Consider the following 17768-nt stretch of genomic DNA (forward strand, 5'->3'; position numbering starts at 1 on the left):
CTTTAAGATACTAAAAAAAAAAAAAAAACCTGGGAGATACTAAATGAAACAAGATGGGCAAAATACCAATGACAGTTAAAGCTGAAAATGGTACATGGAAGTTCACTTTAAGATTCTTTCTGCTTTTGACATTGTCTATGACAAAAAGTTTTTTTAAACTTTAAATAGTATGTTTAGATATTTAAACCAGCTCTCCTCCACATTTATCCATTGAAAGCACCCATATTTCCTTTTTTTTTTCCTAGTTCAGAAACTTTATCATGGCACAAAAGGTAAGTGTACAAGGTTTTCTAAAAAAGAAGATATAAATTTTACCATCTCAAAATTGTTTTAACAATTCTTCTAGAACCTAAAAACCCATAAATTCATCTCTACTTTTATTCTAGTTCTAGAAGGTTTAACAGAACCTTCCATGAAGCTCCCTATGAGAACTGTCCAACTGCCAAGACAAGTTAAGCAGTGTTCAGATTCTCCTAGTCCATTTCTCCCTACATAGGTAAGTTATATTGATTCCCTAGGTGGATGGCAGGATAACAGAAAAATTAAAAAACAAAAAACTTAGCCTTTGAAAAAGAAGACTAAGGCTCTGGTCTTAATATCTAGACACTCTAGATGAGATGGCCTCTCATACTTAAATGGGGTGTGCATGCTCAGTCACTAAGCTGTGTCTGATTCTTTGTGAGCTCACTAGCCTTCCAGGCTCCTCTGTCCATGGGATTTCCCAGGCAAGAATACTGGTGTGGGTTACCATCTCCTTCTCCAAGGAAACTTCCTGATCCAGGGATCAAACCCATGTCTCCTGCATTGGCAGGCAGATTCTTTACCACTGAGCCACCCAGTAAGCCTGGGTCGCTTACCTGTAAAATTAGGAGTTTGAAGGTAAAGAATCATCCTGCAATGTGGGAGACCCAGGTTTGATCCATAGGTTGGGAAGATCCCCTGGAGGAAGGAAAGGCTACCCACTCCAGTATTCTGGTCTGGAGAATTCTGTGGATTATACAGGAGAAAAGAAAAGACATACCCATTTGAATGCAGAGTTTCAAAGAATAGCAAGGAGAGATAAGAAAGCCTTCCTCAGTGATCAGTGCAAAGAAATAGAGAAAAACAATAAAATTGGAAAGACTAGGGATCTTTTCAAGTAAATAAGCGATACCAAGGGAACATTTCATACAAAGATGGGCTAAATAAAGGACAGAAATGGTATGGACCTAATGGAAGCAGAAGATATTAAGAAGAGGTGGCAAGAATACACAGAAGAACTATACAAAAAAGGTCTTAATGACCCAGATAACCATGATGGTCAATCACTCACCTAGAGCCAGACATCTTGGAATGCAAAGTCAAGTGGGCCTTAGGAATCATCACTATGAACAAAGCTAGTTGAAGTGATGGAATTCCAGTTGAGCTATTTCAAATTCTAAAAGATGATGCTGTAAAAATGTTGCACTCAATACGCCAGCAAATTTGGAAAACTCAGCAGTGGCCACAGGACTGGAAAAGGTCAGTTTTCATTCCAATCCCAAAGAAAAGCAATGCCAAAGAATGAGCCAACTACTGCCCAATTTCACTCATCTCACACACTAGCAAAGAAATGCTCAAAATTCTCCAAGCCAGGCTTCAACAATACACGAACCGTGAACTTCCAGACGTTCAAGCAGGATTTACAAAAGGCAGAGGAACCCAGAGATCAAATTGCCAACATCCGCTGGATCATCAAAAAAGCAAGAGAGTTCCAGAAAAATATCTACTTCTGCTTCTGCTTTATTGACTCTGCCAAAGCCTTTGACTGTGTAGATCACAACAAACTGTGGAAAATTCTGAAAGAGATGGGAATACCAGACCACCTGACTTGCCTCCTGAGAAATCTGTATACAGTTCAGGAAGCAACCGTTAGAACTGGACATGGAACAACAGACTGGTTCCAAATCAGGAAAGGAGTATGTCAAGGCTGTGTATTGTCACCCTGATTATTTAACTTATATGCAGAGTACATCATGAGAAATGCTGGGCTGGATGAAGCACAAGCTGGAATCAAGATTGCCAGGAGAAATATCAAGAACCTCAGGTATGCAGATGACACCACCCTTATGGCAGAAAATGAAGAACTAAAGAGCCTCTTGGAAAAGTGAAAGAGGACTATGAAAAAGGTGGCTTAAAACTCAACATTCAGAAAACTAACATCATGGCATCTGGTCCCATCACTTCATTGCAAATAGGAAGGGAAACAATAGAAACAGTGACAGACTATTTTTCTGGGCTCCAAAATCACTGCATATGGTGACTGCATCCATGAAATTAAAAGATGATTGTTCCTGGGAAGAAAAGTTATGACCAACCTAGACAGCATATTAAAAAGCAGAGACATTGCTTTGCCAACAAAGGTCCATTTAGTCAAAGCTATGATTTTTCCAGTAGTCATGTATGGATGTGAGAGTTGGACTATAAAGAAAGCTGAGTGGCAAAGAATTGATGCTTTTGAACTGTGGTGCTGTAGAAGACTCTTGAGAGTCTCTTGGACTAAAGGAGATCAAACCAGTCAGCCCTAAAGGAAATTCATTGGAAGGACTGATGCTGAAGCTGAAAGTCCAATACTTTGTCCATCTGATGCGAAGTACTGACTCATTTGCAAAGACCCTGATGCTGGGAAAGATTGAAGGTCAGAGGACAAGGGGATGACAGAGGATGAGATGGTTGGATGGCATCACTGACTCGATGGATATGAGTTTGAGTAAGCTCCAGGATTTAGTGATGGACACGGAGACCTGGAGTGCTGCAGAGTATGGGGTTGCAAATAGATGGACACAATTGAGTGACTGAACTGAACTGAACTGAACTGATACAGTCTATGGAGTCACAAAGATTTGGACAGGACTGAGTGACTTTCACTAAGGCTTCTAATAATCTGTGTTCTTATGCCTGAAAAATCAACTTCCTATTGTATATGATATTGGTAACATAATAACTCAAAAGAAACTGGGTTTCCAAACTACTTCAAAATAAACTTAAATAGGAAATCAGTGCATAATGGATTTGAAATAAAACCTTTTTCCATTTCAAGAAACTTTTTAGGGCACTCTATGATAATGAAGCACACTGTCTCCTATGGGTTTTCCACTCCCCTAATTTAGGCTGTGTTCCCCCAATCTAGAGACACAACATCACACACAGCAAGTTATTTTTTTCAAACCAATTATCCATGGTGGTTTTTCTGCAAAATGCTGCATTTTCTTTTTTTTTTTTTCCATTTATTTTTATTAGTTGGAGGCTAATTACTTTACAACATTGCAGTGGCTTTTGTCATACATTGAAATGAATCAGCCATGGAGTTACATGTATTCCCCATCCCGGTCCCCCCTCCCACCTCCCTCTCCACCCGATCACTCTGGGTCTTCCCAGTGCACCAGGCCCAAGCACTTGTCTCATGCATCCAACCTGGGCTGGTGATCTGTTTCACCCTAGATAATATACATGTTTCGATGCTGTTCTCTTGAAACATCCCACCCTCGCCTTCTCCCACAGAGTCCAAAAGTCTGTTCTATACATCTGAGTCTCTTTCAAATGACTAAAGCTCCAGAGAACGGAAGTTGAATATCACTTTCCACTTATAAGTAGTATTGTCTCTTCTAACATGTACACAGGTTGTGCTTCATCCAAAACACATGAAAAGAGCACACACATCTGTTAAATAGTAGTCAATATAAGGATTCTGATGAAAGCCTCACCAACAATGTACTGTTTTCCTTTCTGTTTGAAAGATACTCATAATGTGATTTTTCATCTACAACCATGTGGTTGAAAAAGATGAAAAAGACTGTGATGAAGGCATCACCAGTTTGCCCTCTAATGACACGATGATACATGGAGATTCACTGCAAGTTCTGTAAGAACTGTCAATTCTCGATTTTTGGTATTTTTTTAAAATAATAAGCTAACAACAACAACAACAAAAAACTTTAAAATTGTGCTTAAACAACATGGATCCCTCAAAATCACATGTATCTTTGATTTTAATTCAAAATCTGATATTTGAACATTTCATATTTAATCCGTGTGATACAAACTCTAGGGATGGAAGGAATTGTTGCTATTCTATCTGGCCCCCAAAGGAACCTTAAACATTCAGGAGCTCACTAAGCTGCTTCCTTGCATTTTTCTAGAACATCACTGAATGTTAGTGATTTCACAACTAGTTGTGAAAGCTGCTCATTCACCTACGTCTACAGTTAGAAAAACCTTGAGAGTTTATTTATCATTTGTCAGACTGTAGTTTGGGCCAGAGCACTGTGTTTTAAAGTTTGAATGTATGATGGATTTTCCGTATAGATTCTTAGATGGTGGGAAAAAGGGTTCTAAGGTCACAAACTTAATAAACATATTCTGTCAATATCCGCTCAGATATTCATATTCACAGCAGACAAGAGCATATTAAATATTCTACAAACTGATTTATGAATAAGAAAGTTTAAAGTTTTGTATAAATAAAATTTCCAAACTTAGTTGAATGCTCTTATATCTAGCATATCTATTAACATTCTTTAAATTTGAATTACAAAACGCTAGTCTCTGATTCTGGTTCTATCGGTGTCACCACATTCTACTGACTGTTATTTATTTCCAGTACTTGATTAAATGCATGATACTAAGCTGGCATTATTACTCTTTAGCCCCGAGTGTTCCCTTGAGCCCTTTGGCTTAATTCATTGGATATTTAATATCATATCCTTATAGAACTCTATAAAGTGCAAACTGAAATTGAGCACAACATATAAGACTCAACTACTAAACAGAACCTCTGCAAATTTATCACAAATCTCTAGGATTTGGAAATATACTACAACTTCAAAAAAACTAGCTGAATAGACTTATTTGTATGACAGAACTGTAACTTTTTTAAACAGTGTTTTTCTCTAGTACCTACAATAAGCAGAACACTACACCTAAAGATTGACTGTTTGAGAGTCCAGTATAAATTTTTAAACTGCTCTTAAACTTGTAATTACATATCAATATACCTCTAAGTAGTGCTAGTTTTTGCTAATATACCAATTTATTGATTTTTGTGTAAGATTTATTTCTCATAATGCTCAAAAGATGGTCATGCAGTTTCTTCATAATCTGATTTATATTATTCTCTGTGAAGCATATTTTTCATAAATAATAAAAATATAGAAAATAAATAATAAAAAATTATTTATCTGCTTCTGCCAGTCTAATAATCTCTGATTCATCTAAGCCTGAATATAAAACTCCTAAGACACTATTTAATAGACAGTTAGTGATATAGTAAAAGTATTTGTAATATACAGCTGGGCTTTATAAATGGAAAATTTAACAGCTTCTCAGTCTGATAAGTATTTGAACAACCAGTAATCTTAGATAAAATTTTTAGTCTGTTAAATTTCTGGCCTTGAAAATACTACAAGCTTGAGTCCCAAGAAAGCAACTTAAATTAGAGGAAAAACTCAGACCTGTCTCTACTTTTCCTATTACATCATAAGTTACAAAGGACTAGTTTAATGATTTCAAGGGAATTATATCAACAAGGAATTTAGTCTATGAGTTGGCTCAGGTGGAAGAAATTTCAGGTAGACAAGTTCTCAGATGGAATATTTTGTGGGGTTAACTATTAGAATAATAAAAGAAAATTTCAACAAGAAAATTGATAAGCTGACCTGGTTCAATTAATTTAAATATGAAAATCTAAAATTATGGAAAGCAGTATCCAAGAAACTAACTTGTCAACAGCAGTAAAAGCAGTCATACAGTTTAAGACTAGGAAATTCAAAAAAGAGACCAAGCAAGAAAAAATATTCTAGAATCTAGGAAAACAATGTAATAGCAGCTGTATATCCCTGTGTTGCTGCCCCAGTTTTCTTTTTTCTTCCTTTATATATAAAAGAATACAAAGCTAAAACATAAATATTATGTAATATAGATCCTAGCAAATTTAATTTCTGCACTATTTATCAGGAGAAAATTAAGCAAATTATAAAGATTCCCACAAAATGTTTAACACAATTAAGCACTGTTCAGTTTTAAAATGTTCTATATTCTACAAAACTAAAAACTACAACTATTTTATGAAATGTAACTTTTTTGCCTTCTGAAAGACAAAAAAATATAACTATGTAATATGCTAAAATAAAAACTTTTTTTCATTAAATTGTTAAAATTACAGGACCATTTCTCACTGCGTGAATTTAGATCTTATAAAGTTTTGCCTAATTTTTTAAAATGAAATGAGGATAATCATTTAGTTACACTATATCTTTTATTTTTATCTACTTGGAATAAATCTCAAAGGTTCGTCGTTCAGATTATAAGGAAAGGTGGAATGACAAGTACTGTCCATAATTTTACTATCTTTGATTCACATAGTTCACTCAATTTTGTTAAGGACTATGTTAGTGTATATTTTAATGCAAAATTAACATGAACAGAATAAGGCAGATGCAGGAAATAATTAACAGTAAATTTTAAACATTTCTGCCAATTATAAACACAATTATATTTTAAGCGACCAGTAAGTAGTCACTGAATACCAATTAGTGCAGGGGTTTTTAGACATGTACTAAAGCCATTACAATATCAAGTGGTACTCAGTACGCCCTTTAGAATACTCCCTTCAAGACGACAGGCAAGTGTGACTAAAGAACATGTGAAGATGGACAAGAACAACCATGGGGCATTTTATTTTGCAAATCTGAAGAAAGCAATTTTCATTGAACAAAAGGACTGCATTTGGTTTAGGAAATGTATAAAGATAGTACTGTCCTGCCCTCGTGTTTTTATTATAGTTGAAGTCTTCTTCCCACAATGGCCTATTGTGCACATTACAAAATCTTCAGGGTCTTCAGAATTAAAGTGACACACATTTTTTTAAGCATGTGTGAAAATGAATCATTCTTCCTTACTCTTAATATAATATGCCTTTACAGACTTCTCCAATAATTCTAGTCATCTTGACAAAAGAAAATCACCAAGACAATACAATGATTTTACAAAGAGAAAGAATGACAGTTTCCCTTCTACTTTTCAAAAATGTTTTACAATATGATTTGAAATTGGCTTTATTCAACAGGCTGAAGGTAGAATCAATTCTTACAGAGTGACACTCTCTGTAATAAAGAACACCTACACTTCTGCACAACACATCCATTGCCACACATTCACAATGTTATTGTTATTACTATTACAATCTTTTCCAGAGCAATTTTCTGACAAGGAAAATATGGCTTTGTTTAGAAAAAGCTGACAGTGTCAGTAAAACAAGCAATAAAATATAAAGGGTTGAGGGTTTTGCTTTTATTCTTACTTCTGCAAGTCTGATGAAGACCCTGTTATTTCTGGCCTTCGCTAATGAGACTGGTGTTTCGCCTATCAGTGGTTCACATAGCCAACAAGCATCTATTTGCCTCGACTGAGCAGCAAGTGATGCATGTGGTTCCTCGGCTCTGAATACACAGTAGCCAAAACAGATAAAGTCTCTGTCCTCACAATGTAGACAGATTCAGACAATTAATCCCATAAGCAAATATGGAACTACATATTACCATTACAGCGAGCGAACAATACTAGGTGTCAAGAGGTTTCAAGTTGAAATTCCTCAGTTTAGGCTGGGACATGAAAAATGACCAAGAATTTGCCAGATGAAGAGTCAGAAGAGGAGCGTTCCAGAGGGCATGGTTTATATGAAGGTCTTGGGTGTTTCATTTCCAAATCTAAACAAAGCTGTAGGCTCAAGTGCAAGAAGGAAGCAAACAGCCCCCGCTGAGACTAGAGAAGTGGTCAGAGGCCAGAGGGCCAAAAAGATCTGTGAATCATGTGAGGGAATCCTGATTTTCTCCTAGGAGAAGCAGGACGTAACTGAAGCAGTGAAGTGATATGACGTTATCTTTTAAAAGATGGTTCTGTCTACAGATTAGATTGCGGAGGTAGGGTAGGATCTCAGAGCCCAAACTCTTCAGCAGATTTTCAAACCCTTCCTTAAAATGACCTCCCCTTATTTCCATTCACACAAACAGCATCCAGCCACAGGGCACACACATGGCCATTCAGAAACTCACTTCCCCACCTCAGTTCTTGCCTGTGCTACTGTCTTCATCCACCCTGCCCCCTGCTTTACCAGTTAAAATCTCAGTGTCTTCATCCACCCTGCCCCCTGCTTTACTAGTTAAGATCTCAGTGTCTTCATCCACCCTGCCCCCTGCTTTACTAGTTAAGATCTCAGTGTCTTCATCCACCCTGCCCCCTGCTTTACTAGTTAAGATCTCAGTGTCTTCATCCACCCTGCCCCCTGCTTTACTAGTTAAGATCTCAGCATGCTAAAGGAGACCCACCTGGCTCCACCTGACTCAGAGTCAGTTCCTCCGTGAAGACTATTTCACCATTCTTTGAATCCTATGGCACCCAGTAGAAAAACATGGAGCAGCAGAAAGGGAATCCTGAATTTTGGCTTTAACTGCTAAGCTTCAGGGCTATTTGGTTTCCTGAGATCACTGGACATGCAACTCCTCAACCCTCAGATACACTCGCCCAAATTATGGACTAAAAACCACTGATAATGAGCTTTTTTTTTTTTTAACATTTTTAATTAAATGGAAAATTTTAAAGACAATTTTCCAAATACATTTTATTCTGCTGCTATAAGTCATTTTTGCACACATACCAACAAAGATTTCTAGCTAAACTTTGTTTCCATGTTTAATAATCTCCCTCTAACCATGGCAAAAAGGTATGAGTATATCTGATGAAATATATTTAACCCAGTAGACTTTAAGAAAGAAAAAAAGCAAAGTATGAATTCAGAGAGTCAAAGAATACCTATTTTTGAAATTTATATTTTTTCCTAGAGCTGCCCTAGAGTTAGGTTATAGTTTTATCTAGAAGGAATAACTAGATTGACTCAGACACCAAGTATCTAACATCACACGTTTGTTTATTGTTCACGTTCTACCTACTTCCAAAAGAAAGCGTGGTTCCCTTTAAACGAGAAATTTCAGTAACTGGCACCTGAGAACCACTTAAAGTTTGGCTCCACCTTAAAATACCCCATTACGAGGAACAAACTGACCTGACTGAATTAGAACTTATGCTTCTGCTATAATACAACCAACTAATATGGCCAGATCATCATCAGTCACATACACACTGATGTTTCTAAAAGATTATTCTGTCTAAAAAAAAAAAAAGTTCAATTTCAATAAACAAATATATGGGAATTTTGTAACTTCAACAACATTTGATCAGTACATGACCTTAAAAATAATTGTACTGCAATCATTTCATGAGAAATATAATCCATGTTGATTCAATTACAAAGCTCTGACTAAATGAAACTTATGGAAGGAGCTGACATCTTCCTCCACTGTCCCTAGAGGCAACTCCTTATTACTCACCCTGGTCTCTTTCATGCCATGTTCGACTTCCAGCAGCTGGTGAATTCGGAGAGGGATAAAAGTCTCCTGTAGGACTCGGTTCCATATTTTCATCTATGGATATAGTTTTGGGTCTTTTGCTGTTAAAATATGACAACAATTAATGTTAATGGGAATTCTAGGGAGATGTATAGCACCTGAAAGTTTATAATCTGAGAATATTGTTTCTGGAGAAATTTCCACAAACACAAGTAATAGTATCCCAGAAATAATGGTGAGTATTAGACACCACAGGACATCCACAGGAGCAGCAAACATTTCCAGTTTTATGTATCATTTACTATAACAGAGTAGAACTGTATTTGTCTGATGAATAGGAAGTTTCTTATATTTACCTTTTGAAATATATTTCCAGTAGTAAAATACTATATTTGGTAGTTAAAAAGTGAATTCTTAATGTGATATGTGTACTGATTTAAAAACTATTAAGATTGTACCTAACTCATAATTATTATCAATATTAATAACATTCATTTGTACAGCACTTGCCATTAACAATGTAATCCTTTCATATGAATTCACAGATAAATAAGGTCCATAACCTTCCTAAACTCAATTTAATTATCTGTAAAATGGAAACAATAAAACATTGTTCAAAGGGGAATTGTAGGGAGGATTAAATGAGTTATTAAATATAAACCTCATGCATTTAGTGGCTGGCACTTATTAAATAGTAACTATTCGCAGTAACCCTATAATTAATAATATTAAAAATTTATAGTGTTTCTCTGATTATAAACTGTTTCATATATTCTTATTTACCTTTTCCTAAAAAAATACAGTTGTTGATTCTTTACTCTTAAGGTCAACCATGAAAATCATCATTGCCAAATTCAAACCCAATGGTATACTTCCAAAATAATACATTTTGGATTTAATAAAGAAATTTAAGAAAGAAAGAAAACATAGTTTTATCATAATAACTAAGAAAAATGAATATTTAGAGCCATGATTAAAAAGTTATTCTATGCCACATGCCATATTGCTTGATATATGCCTTCATATACCTCCACCAATATTCTATTAAGCAGTTAGTTATGAATATGAAGATGGATATTGTTTCCTTAAATTAAAAAAAAAAATTCTTATCCACACCCTTGCAGGTAAAAACTAAAAAAGGGAAATCTTCTGAATGAACTTGAAGTAGTGATAAAAAACCTAATGTCATAGGATTTCAGAGTTGTAACTGACTTTAGAAGCCACACATATAATCCAATCCTCCATTTTATTACAAGTAGGGAGACAAATTTGAAGAAAATCAACTGTCCAGAGCATGTTAATTGTAGCAGCCTGACTTCCTAGACTGTACTCTTTCAAAATCCTGGAAACATGTGCATGTCTGGGTATACTCATAGATACATTTGTGATTAAGATTTGACTTACAACTCCCAAACTATTAACATTATGTAGAAGATGGCAATTTCTATTAGTGCTAAATCACAGTGAGAATAAATAGTAGATATTTAGTTTCTTTCTAGGGTATCCAAAATTAGAATATATTTTTTAACCCTGCCTTCAATCTAATTCTTTCATCTGTGAATCAACAGTCAATACAGGAAAACTTGAAACGAGGGAGAAAAGATTTTCATTAGGAAATAAAAGAGAAATGTTTTTAAAACTTTTTTATTCTAAATGACATAGTACTGTATTTCATACTGAATGATCCCGAGGAAAGAGCAGGGTGGACAAGATACCAATCCATCATATAAAATTAAAAAATTACTATTCACATTTTAAATTTAGAAAAGCCAAAGCATTTTAAACACATTACCATATCACAATTTTAATAATAAACCTAAATACTTGCTACAAAATCTTACTATAGGAAAACACAGTTTGACCATAAATGACACACAATTGAATTAGCTAATAAATGTACAAATGTGCACAGCCCCATAATTAATTCAAATGCAATTAATTTTTATTACTGAGAATAGCATAGGAAAATAGTTATCCAGATTTTTTTATTTTTTAAAAATAAAAAATATGTTATATTATAAAATATATGTTTTGCTCTGGAATTCATGTAGGATCTTTTATCTGATCATGGGTATTTTTAATGCTCTGAAAGTGAGATTGGTCTTTCTGTGTTGAAGATTCAACCTCCAAAAAATCCAATAAAGCTAAAATATCTGTTTATCTTGCCTTCTCATTCACTCAGCCCTCTTCTATCATTCTACAATAAAGGAACATATGAAATTCTAGTGCACAATAACTTTCTAAGCTAATTTTCTCTCATTTAAATAGAAGATTTCCTTTTAAATTCCTGAAGGTTACAATTAGAAGGTCAAGAGAGAAAAATGAGAATGTCAGCAGAGAACTAAAAGACAAAGTCACCTCACTGTAGCTCTTTCCCAGCTGGTTCAGCCAAATATCAGAGCAGGTAATACTTTCACCGGTAACTAAAAATTAACTAAATTATTCAAAGAGCATCAACTAATTGAAGAACTTGGCAAACCTGTGGCCTAGAATAAGACCTTTTAAAGTTAAATAAATGATACATTTTATTTTTCACTTTCATTATCCCCAGTTTGGACATGGTATAGGATAAAAGTTGGGTAGATCAATCCTAAACCACGGCAACATCATTTTTAACATCACCTTAAAAGATCATTTTTAAGATCACCTATCATGAAATCACAATACTTCATGGAAGATAAAAGTCATATTAATACATTTTCATAGTTCCCTTGTCTCCCCACCCCAAAATGATTGTTTAAAATGCTCTGAACTACAATTACACTTAACTTTCAAATTTCAAAGTAAGTTTAACCAAGAAAGACTAAAACTCTGAAAACTCAGCAAAAACATCTTGAACTCTTTGTTTTATTTCCCCGCTGTTTACCTGCAAACCTATCTATGTGCATGTCTCCCAAGCTACCTATCTGCATACCAGACTGAGAAGACAAGCAGCTCCTCTTTCAGTTACCTGCTTGGTGGAGAAGACAAAGACCTCTGAAGGTTGACCCCCGAGTTCATGTCATGATAGTAGGGTTGGCTTGGGATTTCTCCAATTGGAAAGTTGACTCCAGTTCCCTGGGTTATGGGCGCTGAGGAATAAAACAACAAAAAGCATTGGGAATGGCATTTACTGTTGTCATCTCTATTCGGATATAATAATCTCATATTTTCCATGCCTCTGGGCAAGGATGAGAGGAATTCTCTTTACCTTAAGACTCTAGTATCAACCATCCACTGGTTAAGACTTGCAAACATCCTCACTATGCCAATGTTCAAGTGTGGAAACTCAAGGCATTAAGACGGTCATCACTGGTTATCCCTTCCTCTACTCACACGGCCCAAGCTTCTTCATTCAGTCCTTACTCTTAGCCGCCACTACATCTCCCATCCCACTAGTCTATGGATTCACCACGGGGGACAACACATGCTGATTACTGCTCAGGACAAACACGGCCCTTTGTACTAACTCAGCTCTTAAAAACCACATCACTGTTAAATAAATCAAATTAAAATAGTTCCATAAAAAGATTATTTTATAGTAATATTAACATTAATAGTAAGAGTACATTGGAGGTCATATTTATAATTATTTGACATAAAAATAATTATTGTATTAGGGCAGGTATATAAGTAAAATTGACAAATATGAAATAAAAGTCAAGATTTCTTTTTCCAAAATACATATTCGGTTTCATATATGAACGGGAATTTCAGTTTTACTCTATGTCTTATTTTTTAAAAAGTTTATATGCCCAACTTCATAAGTCATTTAAAATATACTCATGGAGTTTTATACTTTAAGGTTTGCTGATATATTGTGAACTGAGATTTTTGATGTAAGTATTGGTTGTCATACCATGGATTACAGCTTTCTAAATTTTTTAAATTGGTTTCTAAACTTCTTGAATAAATCTTTCAGGCAGCATGTTGTGTTAGAATGAGGAGAGTACTGGGAAGTAGACAGACTTTACATTTTAACTCCCTCTGCCATTTATGTGCTATAAACCTTAGTTTCCTGAACTGTAAAATGAGAATTATAATAAGCTATCACACATGACTATTTTGAGGATGAAATGAGGTAAGGAGTGATAAAAGCCTATCATGATGCCTAGTGGATAACAGATATTCAACAAGTGTGAGTTCCCTTTTCTTGCTTTCTCCCCCAAAACTCTTCCCTGGCAACCTACAGTGGTTAGCAAAGATGAAACAGTCCAAAACCCTATGAAAAGCAGTAAACAGCTACAAATGAATCTATCCACTGAAGGTCTGTTCATTCAACAAGTTATTGTGTCCATTACTGACAGGTGCCAAATGGGACACAAAACAGTCTAAGATATAAGATAGTTTCTGTCCTTAATAAGACACATCGGGCAACAAGTTGGGTATACAAAACACTCATGAAAAACACAGAAATACAAGCACAATGCAGATTATAATGAAACTGCCAAAAGAATGACATGATCAACAAATGCTATAGGATTTCAAGGGAAGAAGAATCCGATATAAGCTTGAATGGTCCAAGAAATCTGCAGAAAGCCACAGCTGGCCCAGGGCTCTAGAGGATGAGGCAGGTACTGAGGGGAAGTTACTCTAAATAGCAGCTGCTACAAGAGCAAGGCCATGGGCAGAGCTGACATGCAAGGTGGAGAGCAGCCAGGCTGGTGTCAAAGAACAATGATTAAGAATAAATTCTATTTCTTCACCTGTTTTCTCCAGGCCTTCAAGATCATCAGTGAGAGAAAGTTTATCCTAGCCCATGGCAACAAAACTCTAGAGCCTCTGAGATTCACACTACAATGGAGAGTCCACTTAATCTTCCCCTCTCTCCAAACTAACCTCATGTTGAGTATAAAATTCCAAAGGGACCATTAATTTTCAAGGAATTTTGCTTACCTAGAATTTTTAATAGACATCTGAAATGTGTTCACTATCAGCGGAACTGTATTTCAATATCAGGCAGGCCAAGACTAACAAAGTATTCTTAAAGAAAATGTGATTAGAAGGTACATGCGTTATTGCAGAGAAATAATCAAGGACTATACAATGGATAGCTCTATTAAAAATTAAATCAAAATAAATTAATACATACAAGATTAGTCTCAGCTCTAAAGATCTGCAGTTTCTGCCTGTGGGTAGCTTGTACATATTACATAATATGATTTAGCCTCATTTTATATAAAAAATACTACTTTTCAATGTATAACTATGCCTAATGGCTCCAGTTCTTTGGACAGTTAAAATGTAGTTGCTTGTTGTGGCTTGAGGTACACCAGAGGTTAAAAAAATGCAAGGTAAGAAATCCCACAATAACCACATGCTTTAAAGTTTATTATTAGAACCATGTTCTACGTGACTTTGGAAAGCAGAGTAGTGCTGGAAGGAGGCATTTGAGGGGCTCAGTGAAAGTAAAACAATCTGTTTGGCTTTCTACGGTAGTAATAGATACAATTCATAGAGCTGAGTTACCAACAGGAAACTTACATGTTGTCTCTTATATCAACTATCTGCAATTTATTAAGCTCATGCAATATTTAGACAAAGACTTGTAGTTCCTATTTAATAAACATATGGCATGACAGTCAACACAGATTGCTTGACCATAAGCATACTATGTATAATTTATAGGAAAATGACAATTACAGATCTTTGGAAATTTTATTTTTTTTTCTAAATTTTGTACCAGAAGGATTATTTCAAAATATCAAGGAAGCAACACAAATAATTTATCTACAGATATTGTATGACCTCACTTATATGTGGAATCTAAACAAACAAAAAACAAGCTCATAGAAAAGGTTACTAGAGGTGGGTATTAGTGGGAAGGGAGAATTGGAGGAAGTTAGCAAAATGTACAAACTTCTAGTTATAAAATAAACAGATACTGGGGATGTAATGTACAAAACAATATATATATATATAGCAGTTAAGAGAGTAGATCCTAAGAGTCCTCATCACAAGGAAATAAGATTTTCTCCTTCTCTCTCTTTTTGACAGCTGCATGAGATGATAGACATTAACTAAACTTACTATGGTACTTCACAGTGTATGTCAGTCAAGGCATTATGCTATATACCTTAAAATTATACAGTGCTACATGTCAACTAAGTCTCATTAAAACTGGAGGCAGGGGTGTGTGGACAAGATGGAAAGTAAAGCTTTAGTCATGGCTCATGAAAATGAAACAAAAACATTTTGTCTACAGATTTACACACAAGCAATGTAAAATTTAGTGTACATTTTGACACTAACTGGGAGATTACAGAAATCAGATTAATAATGAACACGGCCAAATTCTAAAACAGCACAGGCACAAAATTTATCTAATGACAAAGTGTATAAGAACAGCAAGTCCTGGCAGATATGCCTATTTAAAAGCCTCAGGAAAAACTTATATCAGATGCAAAGATCATTGTTAGCACCTCTCCCAGAGAGCAGCAAGGGGCCTTAAGACTGCAAATCATGTTTAAGAGGCTGCCAATACCCTCTTAGAAATCAAGCTCAGAAGAACCTCAGATTCTAAGGGTTAGAGGCCAACCCTTAATCTATCTTATTGTTCTCCTCACTCCAAAAGCTGATCCTAAATCAACTTTTAAGATGGAGATAATGTCGTTCACCAGAAAGATCACTATCCTAAAATTGAACAGCTTCATTAGCTAAAGTCAACATTCACGTTAGAGGGTCATACCAGATTAAAACCCCAGAGGACAGAAACCATTAACATACCGTAAACCCTCACGAAGTCAGAATGTGTGATGTACAGCAAAAGGGTTGTGCTGAAGTTGATGTTCACTTAGCAAACCCTATTCACAAACAATGAAGTTCAATTGTGTAAATAAGGTTATAATGTGGCTATATTAAACCCTTAAGAGAATAAGTTCTCAAGCATTTCAGAGACACCTATTTACGTATGGGATAGAAAATGTTTGCTGACTTAATTAGCTAATGAATGAATATAGATAATTAACACACTAATTACAAATCAGTAATGTTTGTTGTAACAGATAACTTAAAAATCTCTGAGATGAGAGTGTGATTTAAGAAAGAATGAATGATGTATGTTAAATTTACCTCACTTCTGAACTGTTATACAAATATATTTTTTAAGTTTCAAATTCAGATTTCTCACAGTATCAACCTGGGTTTTTATAAGTTCTCACATGGCTCTCCCATAGCATCTAACATAATGTTACCTCTAATGAGGAACTAATAATATTTTCTGACAGATAACGCTATTATCCTTATAAGAAGGACAGAAATATAAAACTGAGAAAGTTAAACATTTAAACAAATAATTTCATAAAGTCTCATAACTGTAGCAGCATAGCCTCTCTGCTAAAGAGCAACACACACACAACTTCAAATACTCCCTTCCTTACACAACGCCATCCAGTGGCAGTAAGTGACTCAGGCACGCCCCTTTCCAAATTAAAAATTACCATAAAAAGTTCAAATATTGCAGTCCTTAGCACAACACATATTGATCAGGAAAAACACAGAAGTCTCATGGCCTTGGTCAATGAAGCAGACCACCAAAATCCTCTTGCCTAGCAAACATGAATCCAGTAGATACAGGGATACAGGATATGAAGTGTTGGTCACTTATACTACTCCTTAAGTCAATAGACGAAGGCAGAAGTATTTGGGGCATAATATTTATCCACTGCAGAATTATGTCAGAAAGGATGCTACTAAATTCTTAAATGTTTATTTCTAGAACTCTCTGAAACACAGGCTAGGTGCACTAGTCACTTCAGAAATCTGTATTTGAGAAACTACAGTTCCAAAGACAAAGTCACCTATGGCATTGGAGACCACTTCACTGAATGCCATGCTAAAGTACTACCTATGCTTAACTCATTTTTTTTGTTGTTCTTTTTGGATCATCATAATTCTTGTTCATGACCTCTGAATTTGACCCAAGTGAAAAACACAACTTAAACAGGGACCAGAGTGGCCCTACATCATCTGACTAAACCATTTCAAACTGTGACACTCCCTATCAAAATGTCAGGTGAAAATACAGCCATCAAAGGTACATAAATAAGCTAAATCAAAGAAGAGGGCAAGTAGAAATGAGTCACTCCCTTCAGCATAATCAATGAGATAAGAACTGCCTCTTACATATATCTGTAGACACCATAATAATAACTTCAAGAGGTGATCAAGAAAACTTCCTCCTTGCTTAGTTAGCTGACCAGGTAAACTTACTCAAGAAAATTCTCATCCAGGCTGCCAAGAATGGTGTCTCAGGTGAGGTGGCCAGTGAAAACAATTTGACATTGTTTTGGATAACAATGCTTTCTATCTATATCCAACTACAATCTGCAAAGTTAATTTCTGCATCCCTCTACACTCTGCCTGTTAGTGTGT

At 35.4% G+C, this 17768-nt stretch overlaps 1 protein-coding gene across 10 annotated transcripts in view; it reads right to left on the reverse strand.

Moving 5' to 3' along the window:
• The window catches only part of NFIB (nuclear factor I B), a 244191-nt gene that overhangs the window by 54237 nt on the left and 172186 nt on the right, over window positions 1-17768 (reverse strand). For all 10 annotated transcript variants that reach the window (XM_070480519.1, XM_020875051.2, XM_020875064.2 and 7 more), the window contains exons 5-6: window positions 12367-12487; window positions 9399-9517 (exon numbers count right to left, since the gene is read on the reverse strand). In XM_070480519.1, the coding sequence (XP_070336620.1) occupies window positions 9399-9517; window positions 12367-12487 (240 nt within the window). The remainder of the gene's footprint in view (window positions 1-9398; window positions 9518-12366; window positions 12488-17768) is intronic.

The sequence above is a fragment of the Odocoileus virginianus genome, chromosome 18, assembly GCF_023699985.2.
Source record: "Odocoileus virginianus isolate 20LAN1187 ecotype Illinois chromosome 18, Ovbor_1.2, whole genome shotgun sequence".
Lineage (NCBI taxonomy): Eukaryota > Metazoa > Chordata > Mammalia > Artiodactyla > Cervidae > Odocoileus > Odocoileus virginianus.